General features: G+C 47.3%; 1 protein-coding gene across 1 annotated transcript in view; it reads left to right on the top strand.

The window, feature by feature from the left end:
• FCHSD2 (FCH and double SH3 domains 2) overlaps window positions 1–20,958 on the top strand; it is a 212,201-nt gene extending 191,243 nt beyond the window's left edge. The window contains exons 14-20 of the mRNA XM_024572547.4: window positions 9,079–9,213; window positions 14,658–14,741; window positions 14,860–15,037; window positions 15,343–15,563; window positions 16,548–16,677; window positions 16,820–16,902; window positions 18,846–20,958. Of these exons, the coding sequence (XP_024428315.2) occupies window positions 9,079–9,213; window positions 14,658–14,741; window positions 14,860–15,037; window positions 15,343–15,563; window positions 16,548–16,677; window positions 16,820–16,902; window positions 18,846–18,929 (915 nt within the window). The 3' untranslated portion in view covers window positions 18,930–20,958. The remainder of the gene's footprint in view (window positions 1–9,078; window positions 9,214–14,657; window positions 14,742–14,859; window positions 15,038–15,342; window positions 15,564–16,547; window positions 16,678–16,819; window positions 16,903–18,845) is intronic.
• The last annotated feature ends 5,099 nt before the right edge of the window (window positions 20,959–26,057 follow it).

Raw genomic sequence — 26,057 nt, 5'->3', positions numbered from 1 at the left:
ACATATGACTAGTTGGCATCAGTGCCAATTTACCATCCCACTGTCTCATTCATGAAGTAGATACTCTTCTTGTCTGCAAGTAGCAGAATAAAATTTTTGATCTAGGGTTTTTGAAGTTCTCAGAAGTCTTTTCTGGTGTAAATGAAAATAAACATCCAGACGGTTGGAAACACTCTTAGAGAAGGGCAAGGAACACTCACAGTCCGAGGCTTTGCCCATTTGGTTCACAAGGACCTTCCCGTTCTGCTCACAGTGTCTTTTGTCAGGGAGATGGTATCTCACACACAAGGCCAGGGCTCTCTCTACGCTGATGTCATCTGGTTAAACCTTAGTTTTTTATGTTGGAGATCTGAGAACCAGAAAAGTTCAGTGATTTGCCTACTATTTATATAGGTGGGTATGATAATGCCTAGCTAGTCAGACTAAAGTAATTCCTGCTGCAACCTCTGCACCCGGTACTCTCTCTCATCCTATTTATTTAGTTGTGGCATTTATTACAATCTATGTTTATCTTCTTTATTTGTTTCGCTGTATTTATTACCTCTCTTTCCCTCTAGAATGTAATTGCCATTCCTGCCTGGTTCACTGCTGTGCACAGCAAAGTGCCTGGCACGTAGTAGATACTCAATAAACATCTGTCGAAGGAAGAAATGAATGCATGGATGGACAGATAGAGGGAATAGTAGCAAGCTAAAAGCCAAAATTCCAATTTCCCAATTCCCCACTACATCCACAGTGCCCTTCAGTGTTTGTGCCCTTCAGATCGAAAAAGGGATCCTTGCTAGAGAAATTGGCCAAAGTTGAAGAACATTCCCAGAAGTTTTACCAGCTTTTTTACATGCCACTCTGCTTGCACATGTGAAAAGGGTTGTGTGTGGATATGCATCTTGAGGGAAAACAATCTACGGAAGGCTTGTTTTTATTTCACCATTAATGGTAACCCCGCTGGGGAAAATAACACATCTCCCACTTGCCTTTGGGGTTAGAAGAGCTCGCCCTGTTTTCAGGACAGCAGAATTGCTCCATGTTGTGGAATAGCTCCTTTTATTGCGTCTTTTAAAAGGCAAGTTCCCATCTCTTCGGGTCATTCTGTTGTTCAGGAGTAATGATGCAGATCCAGGCACAGACTCACTTTTGGCTTCTTCAGCAGCACTGTTGGCCGCCAATCAACCCGTGCTTTTCCTGAACTAGCACCTCTTCTAACTAAATCAACTGGGCCAGCACTGACTGCCTAACTATGAGCCGACTTCCTGAGCAAATTGGAGATGAACAAGACTTGGTCTCTCCTGAAAGAGGTGACAAGCTGGTAGAGCACACAGGATTTATAGATCTCAGTAATACATGGCAGTGTGTAACTGGGCTCCTGTATGGCAAACTCAAAATTGCTTACTCCTGACCGATCTACTCACCTTGGGAAAAAGTCACTTGCCTCTGGGTTTCAGAGATAAAGTTAGGTTAAATGATTCTAAGATCCCCTCTGACACCAATATCTCACGATTTTGTAAAGAACTGTCAGTACAGCCTGGTCCCAGCTAGAAAAATGGGAAAGAGGTTTGCCCAAGAAGGAGACGTCATTTGAGGTAGTCCTTGCAGAATTTAACAGGAGATCAGAAAGGGCTTCTGAGTGTGAAGGAAGGAGATAAAGATGTGCCTGGTTCCAGGTCTGGCAGTGAGTGTCGGGTAAATTGGGTATTTTTGAGAACTGTCTAAAGATACAGACATATATCCTCTGTGAAAGGAGCATTTTGCCATTTCATTCTACTCTTTTCTTTTCACTAGTTGGTCTTTTTTTTTTTTAAGATTTTATGTATTGATTTTAGAAAGAAGGGAAGGGAGGAAGAAAGAAGGAGAGAAATATCGATGCCTCTCGCCCGGGCTGCAACCCTGGCACGTTCCCCAGGCAACCTTTTAATTGGCAGGACGGCGCTCAACCAAAGGAGCCACGCCGGCCTGGGCTCCTCAAGTCAGTCTGTTGGAGTTTGTGTCTTCCCACTTGTGGCTGAGGGATCTATTTTGTGGAAGCTTTACTAACAATATAAATAAGGGAGAGATGTAGGCACAAAATAGCCTAATGAAGCCTCAATATTTATTTAACCTGCTTTTAAGTGACAGCACTGAAATTATTCAGAGGGAGTTGTGTCTCTTCATACTGACAGCACAGCTAGCTGGCTAGGAGCATGAATCAGAAACACACATTCCGGGGACCAAATTATTTCTTCCATTATAGATGCCAACGAAAACATTAGTCATCCAGTTTAGAATTCCCTTCCATCTGGAAAACATGGTTAATTCTGTTATTAGACATCAACAGTGTGAAGTGCCTTAGAGAAGATAAATGTTTTTAAGACACAGTCTATTTACCTTACAGAATCAGGAGGGAACTATACTTAGTTGGGTATTAACTCTTTGCTTTCTTTGCTATGCTGTACTACAGAATATAGGGTTGGGAAGAAAAAAAAGACAATCACAGAATGTAGCAATATATTTTTTTAAAGGAGAGCAGTCTGCTGATAGAGTGATTCAGCTGATGGTTAACTGGAGTCCACACACAGCTTCACATGACTGCTGCCCATGACCCAGTCAGCCTCACTCATCCCTCCCTTCTCTTATCTTCCTGCCTCCTCTTACTCAAAAACTCAGTTTACAGCCTAGTTTTGAAGATACATTAATTTTAGAATAGAAAAAGTTAGATAACCAGACTACAAAAAAAAAAATTAGGAAGTACAATAGAGAAGACAATGACCTAAAGCTCCATCCTTATAACACCACTGTTAGCAACCTGATGTAATTCCCTCTTCTTTCTACTGTTCTGTTTAAACATATGTGTCATAATAATGTTAATTTTGTATATTTTTCCATGTAACATTCCATGTTGCCAAATTGTCTCCATAATCATCCTTTTTATGTCTGTATAGTATTCCATCAGAAAAGTGTACTGTAATTCATTTAGGTAACTATTCCCTTCTAGGTTCAATATTTAGATTGCCTCCAGCTAGACTGGATAATACTCTAAAAAACATTTGTATACATATTTCTCTTTTTTCATGCTGGGGATTTTTTTTCTATAGTACAGATTCTTAGAAGTAGTATTATTGGGTCAGATATCTATAAGTTCTTTGAGTTTGGCTTTTTTGTTGTTCTTTTTATTATTTTTTCTTTAGATTCACAAACTATAGCTGACACTGTTGACATGACTTTCTCATCTTCAGCCACTTCCCCCAGCTACGGTACAAGGGCATCCTGACATCTGCTTTGATGTGTAGGCTCTCTGAGCATATGAGCCTTTGTGTAGCTGCGTGGAAGTGAATTCTGGCTCCACTCACTATGACGGTCATGCTGAATAATGCGTTTGAAAGGTGAAGCGATTAAATATTTTTAATCTCCAGGATGATAGTGTGGTTCCCATCTGCCTCAATAATGCCTAATAGTCCTTGCGGTCCAATAGGTTTTGTTTTTGAAATAAGAAAATCTGTTGACTTGAGCTAATCCCCCCAAAAAATAAACAATGGATTTTAATACAATAAATGTAAACTTTAGAAAATTATAAAATATACCTGCAAAAATCTTCAGTCACTTTTATGTTTACAGTATTTCCAAATGGTCAGTTTATTGGACTAAACTCCATACTTAAACAGCCCACGTTTTTTTAGTGAAACTGACATGTCAAATTCCCAGTTAGGATCAGTTTCATTTAATTCAGTAAGCATGTATTAAGCTGGCACTGCTTATGAAGCCCTTTGCTAGATGGCAGGAATTACCAAGCTGAGTATAATGTCTGTTGAATTGGTATCTACAGATTGAGAGAACCAGCCATTTGACAGCAAGGACCAAAAGATGGACATTGGGGAAAAAAGGAAAAAAGAAAATATGTAGAGACTTTGACCTCTAAGAGAAGCGTCTCCAGCTGTAGTATGTTCTATGATTTTCTGCATAGCCAAAAGTAGAGTGCCTGACACAGCTCCTTATACTTAGTACAGGTTCAAAGATACTAATCTGAACTTCAAGATAAGCAGTTAGCCTTATCCAGTCCTATCAACTAAACTTAAAATACTACTAAAACAAGGGAGGTTGTATCATTAAAGTATCTAATCTGTACCAGGCACTATGTCAGGCTCATACATTATTTCAGTTACTAATCACAACAATTCTGAATGTGTTTACAGATGAGGAGATAGGCGTAGAAGAACTAAACATCTTACCCAGTAGCACACAGCTAGTAAGTGGAGAGAGCAGGAATCCGAACCCAGATTTGTCTGCCTTTATCCTTCTTACCCTGCGGATAACCCTTTATTCCTCTAAGCGTTATCACAATTCATTTTCATTGCTGTGCATTTCTTTTTTTCCTTTTTTAAAATCATCTGTTGAATCGTCATTGAATATCCTATTTTCAGTGTTATTAATGGTCGTGTAGCATCTTCAAGTGCTGTGTGGCCAGTTGTCATTAAAATTTTCAAGCTTTAGTGATATTTTTAAGAGCTTTGCTGAGGTATAATTGACATAAATAGGCTGCACATACCTAAAGTGTACAGTTCGGTACATTTTGACGTGAATACGCCAGTGAGACCCTTGTGTCCTCATGCTCCTTCCGGCCCCTCAACCAACCACGGACCTTCTTCTGGTCACTGTAGATAAGTTTCGATTTCCTGGAATTTTATATGAGCCGAATCATACAATATGAACACTTTTGGGGGTCAGGGGGAGTCTGGTGTTTTTCACTCAGCTCCATTATTTTGAGGACCATCCGTGCTATTGCCTACATCAGCAATTCCATTTCTTTTCAGTGCCGAGTAGTGTTCTGCTGTGTGAACATACCACGCAGTTTGGTGATCCACTCACCTGACGATGGGCGTTTGGGTTGTTTGGGGCTATTAGAAGTAAAACTGCTTTGAATATATGTTTTGGGTGAGTCGTATAGTCGGTATATATTTAACACTTTAAGAAACTGCCAAACTGGTTTCCAAAATGGTTGTGCCGTTTTACATTCCCATCAACAGGGGACTGGTCTTCCAGTTGTTCTGCAGCCTCGCCAACACTTGGTATGGTTGGTCTTTTTAATTTTAGACGTTTTGATAGGTATGCAGTAGTATATTGTTACAGTTTTAACGTGTATTTCATTAATAATGTTGAGCATCTTTCCATATGAAGGAGTATTGTCTTCATTCTAGAGATGACAGTTATTTTGCTGAGTACAAGAAGATGGCTGCGGAAACCGACTCAGGAAGGTCCTTCTTGCCTGCCCTTGCAATAAGAGCAAGCATTTTACAACATCTAAGAAAGGAAAAATATTAGTACAGCTAGAAAGAATAGTTGTGACTGGAGTTCTGTCAGGTGACAGGAGGGAAAGGGGGTAAGAACAGTCGTTAAGAAACAGCAAACCACAAGCGCATGGCAGTGACCTCTGCTGCTGTCACTGCGACCTTTCGTTCCCTTTCACAGCAGTCAAAAAATGAACTCAAAATAAAGGGGAAGGAAGGAATGTTTAGTGTCAGACAACGCTGCCAAAATAAAATGTTCTGGATCGATTCCCAGTGCCAAAGCACAGTACATACTGACATTCCTTATACATTTTTGGAAACTCGTTCTACCCACATTGGCTTTCATTTTAGTTTTTGTAGATGTATGGGTGTTTTGTTTTGTTTTTTGTAATACCAATAGTTTTATCTTTTAATTTCTTCTTTCTGTATCTTTTCCATTACCACTTATCCCCCTCACACACACTTCCACCTCCCGCCCCATCCCCCGCAGTCACCGCACTGCTGTCCGTGTCCACGAGTCCTTCTTCTTTTTTTCTCGATCCGTCCACCCCCTGACCCCCCCCCCCCCGCCAACAGTTGTCTGTAACCTTTACTAGAATATGAAAGCAAGTTCTAGCACATGATCCTCCTCTTCTATGACACAATGCCCTGGAGAACAGTGGACTCACAAGCACGAGGCGATCCGAAAGGTCCAGATTTGAGCCTATTTTGTCACTGACCTGACTGACCATAGCGGAAGTATTTGTAAGATGAGGAGCACAACCACCTCACTCGGTTGTGGAGATTTCCAGTAGGAGTTATAAGTGAGAGTATACCGGGATTTTGAAATGGAGGCAATAAATATGATGGGAAATACGCACTGTTTATTCTTCTGGAAAACCACCCCCAACAAAAAAAGAATGCTGTACAATTTTGTTAGAGAAATAGCAGGTAAGAGGAGAGGCCGTTTTAAAATGTTAGTGATAATGAAGAGATCACTTTATTAAGAAGTAGAACTTGACAATAGAGGCAGCTCTACTCTGGCTCATTGATTCCCAGGCAACCTCTGACCTTCTCCTGTCGGCTCTTGTGTGGTCCTGCTTCCCTGCGCACGCAGCGCCCGCGGCGGTGGGTTTCCACCCCGGGTCTGAGCGCCTGCAGAGCAGCGGGGTGTCCTCCATTCCGCATCTGAGAGCCTAGCATGGTGTTCAACACTCAGTAGGTATTTGACATTTTAATTAATTATTCTACTGTGAGGCCCGATTCTCACACTTCGTTCCTTATACCGTAATGTGTAAACGTTGGTGCCTTTCTATGTCTGAACGGGGGAAAAGGAGCCAAACAAGTGCTTATGTATAGCTAGAAACAAAGAAACCCTTAAGCCTGGTTTTCTCTCTTCTTTATTGGATTTTTTGTCCAAAAAGAAAACTTGTCATTCTAATAGTTCAGATAGTACAGAGGCATATAAAGCCAAGTCGGTCACCCCTGCTTCCCTCAGTCATTATTCCCCCTCTGCCTCCCTGTCGGATGTCCGTGCTCACATGAATGTTATTTGTTCTTTACCATCATGGACAGTACTCGAGGTAAATACATTTTTTAACACTCAGTTACCATCTTTTTCTCACTCAATGCCATTTTAGTTAATATATGCCTTTTAGCTACAGTGGGTAATATACATTTAAACTTAGTTAAAAAATTATTTTCCTTGTGCTGTATTTCAGAAGGAAAGGTGCCCCTTTTTGTGGTAAAATACACATGACATAAAATCTCCCACCTTAACCATTTTACGTGCACAGCGCACTCGCACGGAGTCCAGGCGCTCTGCGTCTTGCAGTGGGGGCGCTGCGCCCGTGACAGCGCCCGCGCCCCGGCCCCTGTTTCTGGTGCCGGCACTCTGCTTCTGTCTCTGTGAGTTTGACTGCCCCGGGTACGTCACATGAGTAGAATCACACGGTATCTATCTCTCTGTGACTGGCTTATTGCACTGAACATTCTCAGGGTTCGCCATATTGCAGCATGTGTCAGAATTCCCCTCCTTTTGAAGGCTGAATAATACTCTATTGTATGCACTTACCGTATTTCGTTCATCCATTCGTCTGCTACCGGACACTTGACTTGCTTCTACATTTCAGCTATTGTGAAAAGTTCTGCTGTTAAGATTGGGGTACACATATCTATTCAAGTCCCTGCTTTGAAATTCTTTGGGGCATATATGAGTAGCTAGAAGTGAAATTGCTGAGTCAGTGGTAATTCCATGTGAAATTTTTTGAGGAACTGCCACACCATTTTTCAGAGCGGGTGCACCATTTTACATGCCTGCCGGCACTATACAAGTGTCTCAGTCTCTCCACTTATCTCCACTTACTTCCAGTTTTTTTCTAATAGCCATCCTCATGGGTATGAAATGGTACCTTACGTTTTGATTTGCTTTTCCCCAGCGGTTAGTGATGCTGAGCATCTTTTCACGTGCTTATTGCCCACTTGGATGTCTTCTTCGGACAAGTGCTTATTCGAGTCCTGTATCCATTTTTGAATTTTTTTTATTGTTGAGTTTTAGGCATTCTTTATATATCCTGGATATTGATCCCTGATACGTGATTTGCAAATATTTTCTCCCATTCTGTGGGTTGCCTTTCACTCTGTTGTCCTTTGATGCACAAAAGTTTTTTATTTGATCAAGTCCAGTTTACCTATTTTTTTTTTTTTTCGTTTGTGTCCTATGCTTTTGGTGTCACATCCAAGAAATCGTTGTCAAATCCAGTGTCATGAAGCTTTCCCCTCATGTTTTCTTGTAGGAGTTTTATAGTTTTAACTCTTAGGTTTAGGCCTTTGATCCATTCGACTTAGTTTTTGTCAGGCAAGGGTCTAACTTCACTCTTTCGCATGTGGATATCTAGTTTTCCCAGCACCATCTGTGGGAAAGACTGTCTTCCCCATTGAAGAGTGTCGGGACCCTGGTTGAAATCACTGAACTGTACATGTGAGCATTTATTTCCAGGCGCTCTGTTCCCTGACTCGTCGTTAATGAGTGTTACTGATCGCAGCTTAGTCGGTCATTCCTCCGTTGCTGGTTATGTAGACTGTGTTCCGGCTTTTGCTGCTACATGCGATGTCGCGGTAAACTTCCTAAGTTATGCTCATATAGTCCTGCATCCTGGTGCTTGTATTCCTCCAGAACAGATGCGCAGAAGTGGAAATGCTATATCCAGTGGTATGTTTAGTTTTTAATTTCAGTAAGCAGCTTATTTTTTTAAAGGATGTGTCAGTTTACATATTTTCAGCCATAGATGAGAGCCTGTTTATCGACATCCTTGTAGCATCTAGAAATCTTTTTAGTGTTCCCCAATATGATTGGTTTAAAATGGTAATTTTACTAATCAGTATTTAACAGTGAAAAGTGAAAGGGTACTGATAAATATTTCGTATATATTTGAAAGATATTTGCTTTTGGTTTTAAAAAGAAAAGAACCTCTGTCCTTTCATAACATAAAAATGCAAGTGAGCCCTGGCTAGTGTGAGTCAGTGGATTGAGTGCTGGCCTGTGAATCAAAGGGTTGCCAGTTCGATTCCCAGTCAGGGTGCATGCCTGGGTTGCAGACCAGGTCCCCAGTAGGGGGCACACGAGAGGCAATCACATGTTGATATTCCTCTTTCTCCCTCCCTTCCTCTCTCTCTAAAAATAAATTTTAAAAATATTTTTTAATGCAAGTGAGAACAGATAGTTATTTCTATATGCAGTTGAATAAGTTAATATTTTGAAATAATCAGGTTTTAAGTGTTTCTCTTGCTTTCAACCATTTTCTTGAAGTAAGCAAGCTAGCCAATGGCTTCTAATTTTTCCTAGCTTAATGCAGAAACCGACAGAGAAGAAGGAGAAGAGTTCGAAGACAACATGGACGTTTTTGATGACAGCAGTTCCAGTCCTTCTGGCACCTTAAGAAATTATCCACTCACCTGCAAAGTTGTTTATTCCTACAAGGTTTGTATTTCTTTAACTTACTGCTCATATTAAATTGTAACTGTACCCACCCAGCCTCTTACACTGTGCTTAACATAAAATGGGTGTTCAGCTTACATTAGAGGCAACACAACATAACGGTGAAGCGTCTAGCCTCTGACGTCAGACTGCCTGGGTTAAAACCCTAAGGAGCTCTATGACCACACTAGTCCCTTCGTCTCCGTGAGCCTCAATTTTCGTATCTGTATTCTGGGGGAAATATTATAAGGCTAATTTGGGATTAAATGAGATACTTTTATAGCCAAGCACAGAGCCTGGCATCTAGTAAATTTGTATGTCTGCGCATACAAAGAATTCTTACCCTTGTAACCAGTTGCCTCTTTAGCACGAGACCCTCCATTAGGTTGGTCTTCAAATTGATATTAAAAGCAAATTGTTTGCAAAGCAGTATTGTTCATGTTCACCTTTCTGAATCTTAATATGACCACCTCTTATTCCCATGTTCAGCAGGAGCCTGGATAAATACATGCCAGAATTTCCAAACCTGATTTGCTATAGTAGTTCTTAATCTCCCTCCCCCTGCCCTGCTTTCACATTAACTTTCCACTCATGCAAAGTAAACTGAGTTTCAGTTCCCCTGCCCTCTCTCCCTCACTCTCCTCGTCCAGCCATCAGCCAGTCCTGTTGAGTCCACTTTCAAAACATATCCTGAATCCATTCCCTCTTCACCATGTTGGTCTAGGCCATTGCTTTGATTACAGTAAATTTTTTAAAAACTCGTAATTTCCCTCCCTTCTTCATACTTGCCTCCCAACAGTCCATTTTCCACTCTGCAGCCAGAATTACCTTTAACACATAAAGAAGATTATTTTGCCCTGGCGGGTGTGGATCAGTGGATTGAGCGCTGACCTGCAAACCCAGGGGTCACCAGTCAGGGCTTGTGCCTGGGTTGCTGGCCAGGTCCCTGGTGGGGGGCTCAGGAGAGGCAACCACACATGGAGGTTTCTGTCCTCTTTCTCCCTCCCTTCCCTGCGCTCTAAAAATAAATAAATAAAACATTTTTAAAAAACATTTTAAAAAATAAATCTTTTTAAAAAGATGATTATTTTATTCCCCTGCCTAAGACCCTTTTTAAGCTTTCCATCACACTTAGAAAAACAGACTCTTCACCAAGGTCTATAGTGTCCAGGTCGATCTGGCCCCTGCCAGTCTCCCTAAGCTTCATGTCAGCCCCTCCGTACCTGACCCACTGGCTCACTATACATTAGCCAGTCTGGCTGCCTCTCGGTCTTCAAAGGCACCAGGCTCCTTCCTGACTTGACAACTTTGCACTTGCTGTTCCCTCTACCTAGAACTGCCTTTTCCCAAATCTTGTCTGGCTACCCACTGCTATTCATTGAGGCTCAGCTCCGAGAGGGCCTCCTCTCGGCTCCCCTGACCACCTAAATACACAACTCCTCAGTTACTACTCACATCCCATTACCCTTTGCCCTCTTCTATTTGCTATATAGCACTCCACACCTGCGAAACTGAAGCGTATTTGTTTCCTATGTCTTTGTCTGGCTCTCCACTAAAAGTTCACGGAGGCAGAAACCTTGTCTGTGTCGGTAAACCTTGTGTCTGTGTCGTCAGCACGGAGCATGGTGGGCACTCAGTAAGTGACTGTGGAAAGGATAAATGATGTCAGAAAGGCGTGAGCAAACAGACCCTGCTCCGGCTCCCATGCTGGTGGAAGCCCCGAGCTTAAAGAACAGCACAGAGGACGGGTCTGCAGAGGACCCGCAGCAGCCAGGAACAGACAGCTCCACGCCCACCACCCCTGTCGCCGGACAGCCAAGGGTTGGCCGTGTTTACACCTCGATATTGGTGATTTCCAGACTTTTTAGTTTAGCATCCTTTTATTATATATTTAAGTGACAAATACTCCCTGCTTTCTAAAAGAGTTGGGGTTTTTTCCCAGTGCACACTGTTTTGATAATGTCTGGAAAATCACCTTCTGAGATCCTTGGAAAGTTGTTGTAGAGTGTTGTATAAAACAAGCTTTGGGGTGTTTCCCTGTCTCACCTCTCAATGGTGTGTGTTACTTGCAAGTTCCAGAATTAAAATTTAAGATCCTTAAGCGGAGAAGGGTCCTGTGTGCACACCCGAGTGATCACACACACTCCCGTTCGTCCCACGTCCCCTCTGTTAGTGCGACCCAGGCACGTCTGTGTAATCAGTTAATCACTGGACATTTATGAGTGCCCACTTTGTGGTCACTTTTGGGGATGCAAGAACTAATGTGACATAATCCCTGCCCCCCAGAAATGGATCATCTGGGGGCAGTAAATATTAAACTGAGAAAACAGAATATGTATGAAGACATTTATAATAGAGGTAAAACCACTAATTCTTCCTATGATGGCTGGGAGAAATTTTACAGGCGAGGTGGCATTTCAGTTGGGTCATGAATAAGATCTTTCTAGATGCAGTGAGAAGCTGGGGAGGGGGAGGGGCCCTCTAGGCAAAGAGAACAGTAGATACCGACGCAGTTGGATGAGCGTATGGGTGTTTGGGGAATTCTGTTGCGTATGAGCATCCAGGATGGGGAGTGGAGCCGCTGGAAGTAAAGATATTTGCTGTCAGAGAGTAAAGGGCCTTGAATTCCAGACTGAAGTTCGCCTTTTATCCTGTCTGGGAGGAGCCACTGTATGTGCTAGAGTCGAACTGGGCTTTTAAGAAGGTGGCCCCGGTCCTGATAAAGATACGACAGAGGATAGGTTAGAATAGAAAGAGACTGACTGTAAGCCTAGTAGTGATTCCTGTAGTCCAGACCAGCAAAAAAAACCCAAAACCTGGATTAATCTTGTGAAAATAAAGAAAAGCTCAATTTAGGGAACAGATTAAAAAACCTAAAAATTACTGATGACCAACTATTCAAACAGTGTAACAATAACAAAATATTAAGGTTAAAATTACAGTCGTGAGAGTTTTCGTGTAAGAAGGGGCTGTGCTGTGACAAAAGAACGATACCAGATTGCACGCCCCTTCAAGTCTCAATTACGCCTTTTTCCAGCTTTTCCACAGTGACATACATGACTTTTATTTGGGGGAAAAAGCGTATAGTTTTAAAAGAAAACAGGACATATAGAGAGACAGTGGGGGTAATTGGGGGCCCGCTGCCTCTGGATTTCCGGCTGTCACTAGCTGCCAGGACCTCAGGAGGTGGTGGGACGCCATGTCTTCATTTAATAACCACTCGCTGTCTTTAGTTGGGGTGAGAAGAATTACATTCCCTGCCTCACGTTAGTCCTTCCAGTAGGACGTCCACAAGGGCAGACAGCTAAGTAGAGACACTGACCACAGCCGTCAGTGTTAATGGGACTGCCACGGGCAAGGCCCTGTAAGAACAAAAGGAGGAAGGAGCAACCCGCTCCTGTGGGTAGTCTGGGAAAGCGTGAGCTGGGCTTCAAATCATGAGTAATGACAACCACTACCATTTATGAAGTACTGTGCACTGGTACCATAAATAAATTTTCTCCTAATCCCTTCAGTCCCTGCAAGGAAGATGTTACCAACCAACCCGTTAATTTAACAAATAGGACTTGAGCACCTTCCATGTCGCTGGAGAACTGGGCTCGAGGAGAGAGCACCGATTGGCACAGGGAAATCTGTGCCCTCGTGGAGCTTACATTCTAACAGAAGTAAAAAGAAAACTGAGGTTCAGAGAGGTCTTGTGGTCAGTTTCCCACAGAAATGGACTGAAGTTAGACTTGAACTCTCAGTAATCTAAATCCACTCACCAGACGGCAAAGAGGGAGCAGGGCCTGCTTGAAAGACCAAACAGCCCGGTAGAAGTGGAAGCAAGGAAGCCATGGTGTGTTCAGAGAGTAGGGGATAGTGCGCTCGGGCCAGAACACCAAGAGACCGTGGGGCCAGACTCCGTAGGGTCCTGAGCGCCGTGCAAAGGGCCAGACCCTGTCGGGTGGAAGAATTGGTCACTGCCTAGGGTGCTGTGAGCAAGGTGGTGCCTGCTGACGTAACAGTGTTGGGCATGGACTTCGTGACTTTTACGAGGACAGCGGTATACTGAAAGGTGTTCTTGCTCCTCCTGCTTTGCTCTCGCGCACACTGAAATCCGGTTGTATTGGCACTTTTTAAGTCTTGCCATGGAATTAGGAAAAATACCTTTGTTATACAGGTGCCTTTTGCTGGTATGTTCAAGGCATAGTGTGGTTTCAGATGAGCAAAGGAATTCCACTGGGAGAGCTCTCAAGAACCAGGGAGGTTTTTTCCTCATGGGTTGAGGTCAGAGGTAATTTACGTAACATTCTGGTCCTGGAGTAAACCTTTTCTGTGGTTGTCAGCCATTTTCAATACTAGTGTTCCGTCTCAGTAATGTCCTGGGTCTGGGTTCGATTAAATGCTATAATGCCCATGAGATGGAAGGTGAGTTGTAGGCAAGTACCCATTTTCTTGCCTTGTTTTGCTTGTGTAACTTGGTGACATTTCCACACACTGAGACTCTTACTATCTGAAAAACTACATGGTCTCAGGTGACAGTTTTAACTGATCCTGGGGCTTGAGGGAGGCTTTTCAGACTGTTGGCTAGAGAGCCAGAAGAGGCCAGCAGGCCCTGCCCTGTGTGCCTGCCTGTGACCCAAGTCTCTTGAGGAAACAAAGCCACCTCGTGTCTCTGCAGCCCCTCTGCAGAGCCCCTGAGGGCTCGCCCCCCAGGGCAGCCTCTGCTGGCTGGTGCTGGTGAACTCCGCTGCAGGGGATAACACGGGGCACTGTTAGCAGGCTGTGCAGAAGCACCTAAATGCATCAGCCCAGTCTCCACAGTTAAGTTGGGAGCATAATAAATACAAATTTTGACAAATCTCAATCATTTGGTTTCCTACAACTTTCTTCTCTTGGCCCCTGTTTCCTAGAGGAATTCTAGGTGCTGGCCCAGCTGTCATCCCACCCACGTACATAGTCCCTTGCCTTCCGCAGCATGCTCTCCATGGCAGCCCTCTGGTGCGGTTCTCATTCAGCACTTTCTCCTCTGCCTGTGCTTCCCCATTCTTCATGGCTCTGTGCTTGTTCATCCCACATGGCCTCCCCAATCCTCCCAAGAATGGCAGGATTGTCATTTTAAAGAAATGGAGGCATCAAGAAGTTGAGTGGCTCACCAGTAGATTTGGAAGCGGGAGCTGGAACCCCGCCCGCTCCTTCTCCCAGTGGCCTGCAGTGCCCCTCGGGCCTGACGGCCTCCTCGGGGTTCCGTTCCTCCAGTTTTGGTTTTGGCTTTATTTTACTTTGTTTAGTTTTTTAAAGTAAAACTTCACCTCATTATGATAGTTTTACAACACTTCGGTTTTCACATCCAACACATCTTCAAAACCATTTCGGTGTTTGGATCCCCGGCTTTTGTTATGACGGCTCACATCTGCTCTTTATCTAACCGTTTTAATTTTGTCCATGACCATCCTCCATTGCAGGCTTCTCAACCAGATGAGTTGACCATTGAGGAGCATGAGGTGTTAGAAGTGATTGAAGATGGAGATATGGAAGACTGGGTAAAGGTATATTCCTTTGCTCATATCGCCCCTTCTTGTGACATTTTTAGGAGTGTTTTGGCTCTTGTTGTGCCCTGTCCAGACTGTGCGCACAGACCTGTTTTGTCACGTGTCTTTTCCTCAGGCTCGAAATAAAGTTGGTCAAGTGGGCTATGTGCCCGAAAAGTACCTACAGTTTCCCACCTCGAACAGTCTGCTGAGCATGCTGCAGTCGCTGGCTGCTTTGGACAGCCGGTCCCACACGTCCAGCAATTCCACGGAGGCCGAACTTGTCTCAGGCAGCCTCAACGGGGACGCCAGCGGTAAAGACTGCAGCTGGGCGCTGGTAGTTGGTCTCGTTGGGCCCAAACCGCATTTATTACCCGGAGTCACCGCCAGGAGGCTGAAGGCCTCGACTCTGTCCCTGTCCTTTAACATCTTCCTTTATGTGGTCCCACTGGTCCTTTACAGTAGAACCCTGAAGCCGAGCTTCAGTGACTGAAAGCACCGCGGCTCTGCTCTCACTCTGCCCAGCGCCCCTTCCGTTGTCACGCGAGCATAGGGGTGGTCGCAAAAGTGGCCCGGCTGTCATCGTCCTTACCGCGATTTTCTCTCTCTCGCTACCTAGTCTGTTTCGTCAAAGCACTTTATGACTACGAGGGTCAGACAGATGATGAACTGTCTTTTCCTGAGGGAGCGATCATCCGGATCTTGAACAAGGAAAACCAGGACGATGATGGCTTCTGGGAGGGGGAGTTCAGCGGGCGGGTCGGAGTGTTCCCATCGGTGCTGGTGGAAGAGCTCTCCGCCTCGGAAAACGGCGACGCACCATGGGCGAAGGAGACTCAGGTACGTGAGCGGGGAGAGTGCTGACTAAAGGTACTTAAAGGAAATGACTCCCAGGGGCCTGATGACCCACACAAGAGTGGGCTGTGGTCTCGGCTTCACCCTCACCCCCCCACCCCCAGGGGCCAGGTTTTTGTAAACCGGGGAAGCAGGGATCCATTGGCCGGGCTCCTGTGTAATGGCTGCGTTAGGCTTCTGCTGTCCCGCACTCTGGTCCCTGAACCCCCAACCGAAGCGCTAAACTGCGTGTGACCTACGGAAGGGTGGCTTGGTGCAGGACCAGAAACAAACCGGAGGGGGAGTGTATGTCGTCTCTGTGATTAGTTTTATAGTAAAAGTACTAGCTCGCTCTTTCTCTTCCCTCATTGTCAGAGCCTCCTGCCCAGCCCAGACTGTGCTGGCCCCTTTTCAGGGAACTGGTGAGCCCGCCAGAGCCCCATTTATGCCTGTGGCCCTGCGCTTAGCCCGTCAGAGCAAGGCCTGCCTTCACGGGAAACCCCGAATGCGGGTCGGCACAGCAGGCCTGGCAGGTCCAGGACCGTAGGAACGTGTCCCATTTCTGTGGCATTGTGACCACTTAGCCTGACATTTACGAAACCTGGGGAAGTCGGAGACTCAGCCAAGTATTTTATTTTTCACACAAAAATATATAACTTCCACCCTTTTTTGTCCGTCACCGAACTCACTGATTGACTAATCTGGTGTGTTTTAGTAGCACTCTAGAGAGAGGTTTGGCTGGACGACTGTCTAACACGAGCTGTAATCAGTGGTGTAATGAGGCCAGAGAGAGCAGAAGTTAAAGGTGACACAAAATCGAGGTTTGGCGTGGTTCAGTCTGGGCTCGCGTGCTTCTAATGAGTCTGACAAAAATGTCAGCAGTCATAACTTAGCTCCAGAGCAGAGTAACTTGTCCGAAGTAGTCAGAGAAGCCAGCTAGCCTGTCCCTCCCGAGGTGAGCGCTTTGTAACCGCCTTCCCTCTGTGGCAGATCTCGCCATCCCCCAAGCCGCCTGGCTCCCTGCCTCCTCTGCCGCTGTACGACCAGCCTCCCAGCAGCCCCTACCCCAGCCCGGAGAAGAGGAGCTCCCAGTACTTCCCCCGCTCTCCTTCCGCGAATGGTAAGGGTTCTCCTGGACAGGGGTCAGAATGGTTTTCATCCAGAAATCCCCTTGTGCACCTGAAGGGCGGACAGACCCGCACCAGCGTTCTCATTGCTCAGCGCCACAAATAAAATGAGTCTTCTTTGGTTCTCTCCCTTAGAAAACAGCTTCCATGCCGAATCGCCGGGATGCTCACAGGCACCGAGGCCTGCGGCTGAGACCTCACATGGCAAACTGCGACCTGTAAGGCTCTTACCTGGCAGGGCTATGGAATGCGCAGTTCTTCCACATTGAAAATTAGAAATGAGTGTTTCCCCTTGGCCCCCGTGTTCTTGCTAATTCCCCCATGCGAGGGAGGGAGGGATAAGGGAAAATAAAAGAGTTCTTGAAGAAGAAGAGTATGAAAATCAGCACATCTCAGGAGGCCCAGTCTACACTGGCACTTTTTTCTGAGTCCTGGTGAGGCCCACGGAGATAGCTGCGGAAGTGTGTTTAAATCGTAGCGAGCTCTGCGAGCACTGACGTGATCTCACTGTGAAACAGAAGCACATTTTTTTCCGCAAGCATTTATTGAGATCCCATTTTCCAGGCCTATATTTGTGTCTTTGAGGGACACTGAAGTGAAATAAGACATATTTAATGCCCTTTTGAGGTTTGAGAGCTTCTGTTCTCCAGGGGAATCTTCTCTGCTTACCCCTCACTCCCCATTCACCATCAACAACACCCCCACCCACTGCCACCTCACTGTGAAGCCGCTCCCACCCTTCCCGGGTCGTAACTTCCACATGCGCTGATCCAGAGCTTACTGTGCAGTTCTGTTTACTGGACCCCTTGTCAGCATTTGACAGTATTCCTTGAACCACTCACTTCCTTCGGTTTGTTCATTCAGCACGTGTACCGAGTGCCTAGTAAAGGACTCGGTTCTTCGTCCTGAATGTGGTAGGAGGCCAATTGTAAGGTTATAAGCAGGACAGAGATATGACCAGTTTTGCATCTTTAAGACCTTACGATGGCACCTGAGTGGGGAATGAATAGAAGGTGGCGGAATGGACTGGGGAGCCACGAGGAGGCTGGAGCAGTGGTCCAGGCAGGAGGGGCCGGCAGCATCTGCACTGGTGGGGGGTGGGGGTGGGGGGTGGGGGGGAGTGCGCCGATGTGTCACACTAAGAAAGCCTTTCCTGGTTCGCTTTCTACCTCTCTGGCCCTCCCTTTCCATTGGCTTGTGCAGGCTTCTCTGCCCCCGTCCTTCTCTGCTGATGCTTCTCAGGGTTCTGGCCACGGGCTGTTTCTCTTGGAGTCATTAAACTCACTCTCCCTGTGTGACCTCATCTACTGCCACAGCTTTGACCACTATTTACTGACAACTCCCAGGCTTGTAACTGCCAATCTGATCTCTTCCCTGAGCTTCAGCCTTGTGGACATCTCAGTGTGTATGTACCAGCCCCCCAGAACTCAACAAAAGTGAGCTAATGATCTTCCCTACCAGGGAGGATCCTCCCTACCAGTGCTCTGGTCTCCCCCAAACAGTCATCACCAAATCCTGCCGTGTTCCCGCAAAGACAGCTGTCGATCTCTCCACTTCCTGGCTCCCCACTGCCGGCGCCAGGTCCGGCTAGCAGGGACTCTCATTCTGGTGACTATGGAAGTCTGCTAGGTTGTCTTATCTGTACCTTTGCCCACCTCCACTCCGCTCTCCAAACTGTTACCTAACTCATCTTTTCACACATCTGATGATGCTTTTCAAATCCACCAAGGACTCTTCTGCCTAGAGAATAAAGCTCAGATTTCATGACTGTTCCCAGGCTACTTCTCTAGTGTTCTCTCTCGCAACTCTCCTTCCAAGACATGCTGCAAGGTTTTCAGGGCTCTGAGCATTGCTCTCTCTTACTTCCAACTCCAGGCCTGTGCTGTGGCCAAGGCTTCTAGGGTCTCGGTCCCTCTTGTGCCCCTGAGGCTTTCGGCCCAGGCAAGAACCCAATTCATGGGTGTCACGTGTCATCCAGAACAATAACCCCTTCTCAGTGCGGGAAAGAGTGAAAATTAGGCGGAAAGACAAGCAGAGGGCATTTCGGGGACTCCAGGAGGGCCCCTGTCCTTGGATGAATGACTGTTTGGGGTTTGAATGTTTCATTCAGGCATGGAATTTGGAAGCTGACCGACAGTTTGTGTAACTGTTTCCTTTTCAGGTCCGGGCAGCTCCCCCTCCACCGACGCAGAACCACCGAAGGCCTGCAGAGAAGATTGAGGACGTGGAGATCACCCTGGTGTGATGGCGGGTTTGCCGTCGGTCATGGCTACAATCAAGGCCAGGCTCAGAGTGTGGCCAGTCCTGCTTCTTAGGCACCTTTGCATGATGATGGCTCTTAAACAGAGAAAACCAGAAGGACTGTTTGCGAATGGCGGCCTGGTGGACTCCTCCCACATTTTGAATATTTTGTGCCTTTTTTTGTTGTCATTTTCTATGTCATCTCTCCTACCATAGCACAAATCCTAGCGGGCCCTCGAAACAGAGGGGAGCAGCCCCCGTGCCTGACAGTGGCCCGTTTTTACCTGAGACTCAGACCAGGCCTCGTCCAGGGCGCAGTCACAGCGACACTGATCACGTGCACGCGTACAGTATATTACTGTGGCCACAGGGTGTGGCAGAGATTCTCGTCTTCAAGTGGCTTTTGCTGTCTGATTAAGTTTAATCAGACCAGGTTGGCTACGGAGGAAGCCGAAGGAGGGATTTCAGGGAGGCTGGCTCCTCCCCGCAGTTAGTCCCGGACTGAGAACGTGGAGCCTCGTTGGAAACAAGTGGACTCCCCTGAGTTTAGCGCCAATTGCATTAATGCACATCTCTTCCACAACTAACAGGTCCAAAACAATAACAGTGTCTTTTGTGTTCATACTTATGCCATTCATTTAGTATTAGTGGAGCTAATATGGAGGGGCTGAACTAGTAGCCAAATCTCATCCATCACATAAACTAGCAGAAAGGAGGCTGCGGCTAAAGCAGAAATGGAGCTTCCAGATCTGAAATGAGCCGATTTAATGCTCTTTTTGTATTTGGGTATTTCTCAGCTCAGTTTTTGCAGCACATACTCTTCTGACCAGTATCTTTAGAGCTGAATGTCTAGATAAATTGGTGACACATACTTGCTGTGTTGAGCTCCTCTAATGGAGAGCCCCGAGCATCGTTTCATCCCCAAGCCAGTGTACCGGCCCAGCCAGGCAGGTGGTGACTGGTGCAGAGCAGCAGCCAACCCCGACGGAAAATGCAGCTTCCCAGGCCCCACGGACCTGACCTTTCCTTGGGAGGAAGAACCTGTGGCCCATGGAGGAAACCAGCTTCCTATGAAAAAGGACTAAAGGATTGCACACCTGCACAAGTGCACACTGACAAGGAAAAGGCAAGTTCTCCGCACCGTGGAGGGAGCCGGGGCTAACTCTCCACGAGCCGGCCAGCCCCCAGCAGCAGCTGTCCGGGAGTGGGGCTGTGATGGCCCCCCACCTCCTATGGAAGATACAGGGTGCGTTAGCTAGGGACTGGGGGGCATCTGCCCGTTGCTTTTTTTTTTTTTAAAGAAATCAAATTTGCAGAATTTAATCTAAAAGTTGTATTATGCTTTGAAAATTCCATCCCTCCTATGACTCTGAAAACTTGAAATGCTCGCCAAATGTCCCCATGGGATTTTTTTAAGGTCACAGCTGAAGCAATTTTCAGTTCATCATTTGATCGTTTCAGTGGCAATACCCATTGATGAATCTTCTCCATGATTTGGGGGTTTTTTGGTTTCTTTTTTGTTTTCTGTTGTTTCTGCATTTTTTAACCTGTTGATCTATTTGAGGTCTTTTTTGTTATCAAACTTATTCTTAAGTTTAAAAAATAAATTAAAGGGTGGTTTTTTTAAAGATTTTAAAGTTTGCCTACATGTTAAACATCTTCAAAGCACTTTAAAAATCTTCAAAGTGCTTGAATAAGGCAGTTCTCACCACCCAGCCTTGTACTCTCTCTAGCTAGCCAAATTGTCCTTGAATCTGGGTTTTCCACATTCTCAGAGGGTTATTTGAAAATTTTTGTTATATTTTAAATATTTTTCGGAAGAGCTGCTAATTTTATTTTAAAAAAACAAAGTTGTAAAAATAAGCCTCCTTTTTAAAAAGAACCCCTCCCCCCAGGACAGGTAACCCAGCATCACAGCGCACGGGGCGGGCTCGGCGGGAGCGCCTGCGTGCAGATGCGTCTTCTTTACAGCGGCTGTAAAAAGTTTGTATTTATTATGTATAAAATGTTGAATAATAAAAAAATGGAATTAAGTTTTCTAAGTTTCCTTATAAAACGATTTGGGCAAACAGGCTTGTGCAAACAGACAGTGCTTCCTATAAGAGACGCTCTTAGGCCCTCCTTTTAACCATGCCGCAGATGCCGGGGGGGGGGGGGGGGGGGGGGGGGGGGGGGGAGGGGCGGGGGGGGGGGAATAAGTGAATCCGTCCACGGGACAAACGGTCCTCGATGCCACCCACCTGCCAGGGATAACATTCTGGAGACTAGAGAGAGTAATAAGTAAGTTGTGGTCTTTGCTTTCAAGGTTCTTTTCAGGCAGGGGAGGGGCAGGTACAGGGACAGTGCTGTGTGACACGTCCTGGGAGAGGACAGCGTGCTGAGGGAGCTGAGCGTGGAGCCGATCCTGCAGCTGGCGGGATGGGAGGAAGGCCACTGAAGGCCCCGGAGGATGTAACCGCTGGCTCTAGGAAGGGAGAGTCCTGGACTCCTCTGCCCTGTCCTCAGCCTCCACCCTAAGGAGTAATGAATTAATCAAGCAGTGGTCCCAGGATTGGATGGATTCCTGGTGAAAGGCTGAGTCCCTCTGGCTGCCAGATGGCCACACTGAGGACCAGGGCCCAGTGTGTGTGGGGAGAGCCCGACAGCTCTCCACTTCCCAGAGCTGCGATATGTATTCTCCCGGATGTTTTCTGGGTGTGAAACGCGTACGTATCCACATTGCCTTTTTGTATAAGTGGAACTGTATGACACATGTAGGTTTACCTCATTCTTTTTGAAGGCTACATTATATTCCATTATTGGGGCATAATTTAAACATTCCTATAGTGATGAATGTTTAGGTTGTAGCCATCCATTTGCTATTAGAAAGTTGAAATTAATATTTTTGTTCATAATTCTTTATTAATTTGTTCCAGTAAAAATAGTGGATAAATTTCTAAGTATGTAATTTGAGAGTCAAAAAGGTATGTGTGTATTTAATGTTTTTAGATTTTGCCAAATTGGCCTCTAAAATGGTTGCATCCATCGACACTCCCTCCAACAGCACAGGAGATGAAACGTGGACTTTGGAGTCAGAAGGTCCAAGGGAAACCCTGGCTTCCCCTTGACAGCCGTGGGGACCGGGCCTTGGCGTGCCTGTTGGACACCTGAGAGGAACGCCGGGGACCCACGCATGCATAAAGTGAGCTGCTCGGGGTGCTCACCCCAAACGCTCCTCATCGTCGCCTCTTCCACATCCGGCATCCTCTCCCTCAGAGCCAGGGTCCTCACTACTCTCCCAGCCTCATGCTAGCCCAGGGTTGTCATGAGGTCCGAGGAAAGGCGAGTGTCTTTACTGTAAATGCTTTACTATAAAAGTGCTTTACCGTAAATACAAGGAGGGCTGTCAGTGCATATGAAATATTTCCATCTTCTGCCTTCCCCTGTAAGGAAAGCTGCTCACATTTGAGACTGCTGTGGCATCAGAGGCTTAGTCTGTGACCCAGGAACAGAGTTAAGCTAATTGCCCCACCCCAGGGCCATAGCTACATTTTGGCCTCCATCACAGGAACTAACCTAGGGGAATCAAGTCACTCACAGAGTGTCACCTGGAGCCCTTTCCTCTCCGACCCTCCAGCCCAGCCCACATCCACAAGCAGAGACGCAAGTAAGAAGATGTTATCTGGCCTTAGCTCTGTCGCTACTCCATGGGTGACCTTTCCCTCCGAGCTGCCACATCCCCAGCTTTAAAAGGATAAAATCAGAGGATTTATAAGGACTTATCCAACTCATATTCTAGATAAGTTCACTCTCTGGATGCAGAGTGAGAACATCACACGGAAACGCTGCAGTGTCTGAGAACAGACTGACACACACAGACTCCTCGGGATGGCCAGAAATTGGCAAGAAAGTCCAAGCCACGGGACTGTCCCGGCACAAAGCCCGCCCTCGTCTTCCCGGCTGCACCCACTGCTCACCCGCAGCCCAAGGAGCCCGGCCCTGGCCCTCGGCGTGGGGCCAGTAGCTGTCTAACCCAGTCTGAGTGGCCTCATGACAAAATCTGGCTGCTCTGAATCTCTGCACTTACTTTGCTTATTACGCAGTTGTCTTTCATGAAAAAAAATACAAGTTACAGAAATCTTAGTTAAGGGGGAGAATTCTCATTTGTCCCAAAATCCTACAACTTGACACAACCAGTGTCTCTTCCCAGACTCTCCGTATTCACACTGTCACTGCTTGATGTGCCAAGAACACTGTGGATGCCAAAGAGCATCCTGTCCCTGGACCGTTTTTCTGGCCCCACTGGCCAAAGAACAAATGTGCTTCTGCCGCGTCTGTTTCAGAGAGCTCTGGTCTGGGAATGTTTTCTGGAATATTATCCTGAAACAGAACAGAAGTGAACCCACATCCTTTCCACACCGTGTGCTAAACACCTAGGCATCCTCGTTCTTATCGCCTGTGCACCCCTGTGAAGGGCAGGGACAGCGGGTCAAACACCCTGCACCCAAGCCCCTGGGCCACCTCAAGTGAGCTGTGAACTTAGGCCCATCCCCTCTCCTTTCTGGGCTGGCCTCATCCAGAAAGTGGGAATGAAAAGGTAACACAAACTTCCTAGGACGCAGGAGGGTCAAATAAGATAATGCACAGATAAGCTGAAGAAAGTGTTGCCCAGTGTGGATGTGCATCAGCAGAGAGAGAACAGCCCGCACCGACGCTGTCTGTCTGCTTGGCAGCTGGGTCCGGGCCGGCGCCACCGGGATTCCGCCAGAGAACATCTTAGGGTCCAGGGCTACCGCTCTCCAACCGCTCTGTGTCCTATCAGCAAACCTGCCCCAGCCACGTTCTGGGCACTGGTGACACAAATGACTCAGATTCACCCTTGTCGCCCAGGGGCTCACATCTGGTAGGGGAGACTCAGAGATGGCAGGCTCAAACCAAGGCGGCTCCCAGGACAGGAAGATGACCAAGGGACCACAGGAGCCCAAACCAGGGTTTCTCCCTCTCGGGTGTCAGGCTCATGAGGCCTGAGCTTGGGCAGAGCAGGCAGAGCAGCCCCAGCAAGGAGCTGGGTCACCTTTGGTGAGGCCTGGGCCATGGGGGCAGGAAGACTCACAGAAGGGAAACCCCTTGCCCGGGAAGACAGGAATCCCCCAGGGTCTCTCAGGAAGGCAGCTGAGAGCAGAACCTGGAACTGAACCTCGGGAAGGCCAGCCCAGCCCTTCTATGCAGAACCTGAATCCAGTTTCCAGAAAAGAGGAAATCACAGGCCTGTGTTCTTACCCCAGCTCTGCAGGGTGACACTGCGCAAGGCCCTGCCCCCTCTCTGGGAAGCAGTCTGAGCCTCTGAGTACTAAAAACCTGGAGAGTACTCAATACTGAAAACCTGCATACCAACTGCTGAAAGCCTGGATCTGTGTTCAGCAACAGGGATCCCCCACCTCTCCACCGCTCCCTCCCCACCCCACCCCCACCACCGAATAGGGGCTGCAGGGGCGAGGTACAGCACCCCCAGCAGCAACTGCGCTGAGCATTTGCCCCACTCAGCTCTGCCAGCCCGTTTCTCCAGGCCCGCCTCATGCCCCAGAATGCCTGGCCCATCTCTGGCTCCTCCAGGAGGCACTCCCTCCCAGTGAGTACGGTGTGTGCTCCCCGAGGTGAGGCACCTGCACCCGGGTGTGCTATCAGATCTGGCTTAAGGGGAGTGGAGGGGTCGCTGGCCCAGGAGTCAAATCAAACCATTTCCTGAGCCCCTTTTCTGGGTTGTCTGGGCAGTCTTCACTGCAGTCCTGAGGCACTTGCCCCAAATGGGGTGGCTGGTGACAGCCTCCTGTTCACCTTACCTGTGTGGCCCTGCATGTCCCTCACTTCAAAAGACACTAACCCTCCAAGCTCAGGCCCAGGGCCCAGACTGGAAAAGAAGATGCAGGGAGGGATTTAGGTTGGGCGAAAAGCTCTCTCACCCCTGGCAGGGGCCCACCACAGGGGCAAGGTGTGCCCCGCAGCTCTGCCTAGAGCCCAGATTATCTGACTTGTTTTCTTTTAAATTATGTCACCATCCAGCTGTGCCAGCTCTGTGATTTCACATCACTTAACCTCTCTGAGCCTCCATTTTCTTAGCTGTGAAAGAAACACCTGCACCACAAGGTGCTGGGGGGAACCAGTGAGCCACCTCGGGAAAAGCACAGAACACGGGGCCTGACAAGGAAGCTGGCCCTGGGTAATGTGGCAGCTCAGGAGGCGCTGGTCTCTCAGGCAGTGACTCCCACGACACAGAATGGCCTCGGCAGATACTAGGCAGCTGGTGCCTCCTGGTGGCCACGAGGAGCCAGGGCATGAGGGCTGGGCCTTCATGAATTTTGGATAACGAATGCTGGACTCCTGGTGTCTTCAACTGGTAGACTGGCTGAGTCCTTAAGTAGGGGTATTTGGCCACTTAAACGCTACCCGAGGCTTTCTCTGCGCCAGGCCTGATCCCAGGGAACACTTGGTTCCCATCCTGGTCTCCGCCCAGAGTTCCCTGCTGAAATGGAGGCAGGCTGACACAAGTGGGGGCACAGGACGAAGGAGGCCCCCGGCCAGCCTGGCAAGGGAGGGAGGGCTCCCAGTGAGGGGATCCTGAAGGGCAGATTTGACTTGGGTGATGGGAGGGGAAAGCATCCTGAGTGGAAAGAAAATCACATGCAAGAGCAAGGCACATTCAGAGTAGCAAGGAGATGAAGATGCAGCCGAGGCCAGCAGGGTAGCTCCGAGGCTTCGAAGCTCACGCCTAGAGTTTCTCTGCAGGCAGCAGGCAAACTCCAGAGGGTTAAACGTGTGACCATGACACCTTAGAAAGTTATGATGACAAGGAGGGGCCTAGGCGGGGCGACAGCAGGTCTAGAAGGTGGCCTGCAGTGGCAGCAGGGCTGGAGAGGAAAGGGAGACAGTGGCCCAGTCCTTGGTGCCGAGCGTGAGGGGAAAAGGAGCTTATGTCCGGGGAGATGAGGCCAAGGAGGCAGCTGCGGTCACCTAGAGCTCAGGGGTGTGGCCCAGAGCAGTGGGGGGTCTGCGAGTCAGCAGATTTGGGTGTCTGACCAGCACTCACACAGCCTTCAACACGTGCCAGGAGCTTTACAGATACTAGCACGTGGGGACCTTACAACAACGCTTGAGG

This window comes from Desmodus rotundus, chromosome 5, assembly GCF_022682495.2.
Source record: "Desmodus rotundus isolate HL8 chromosome 5, HLdesRot8A.1, whole genome shotgun sequence".
Taxonomy (NCBI): domain Eukaryota; kingdom Metazoa; phylum Chordata; class Mammalia; order Chiroptera; family Phyllostomidae; genus Desmodus; species Desmodus rotundus.
This window is presented reverse-complemented; position numbering and strand designations above follow the sequence as displayed.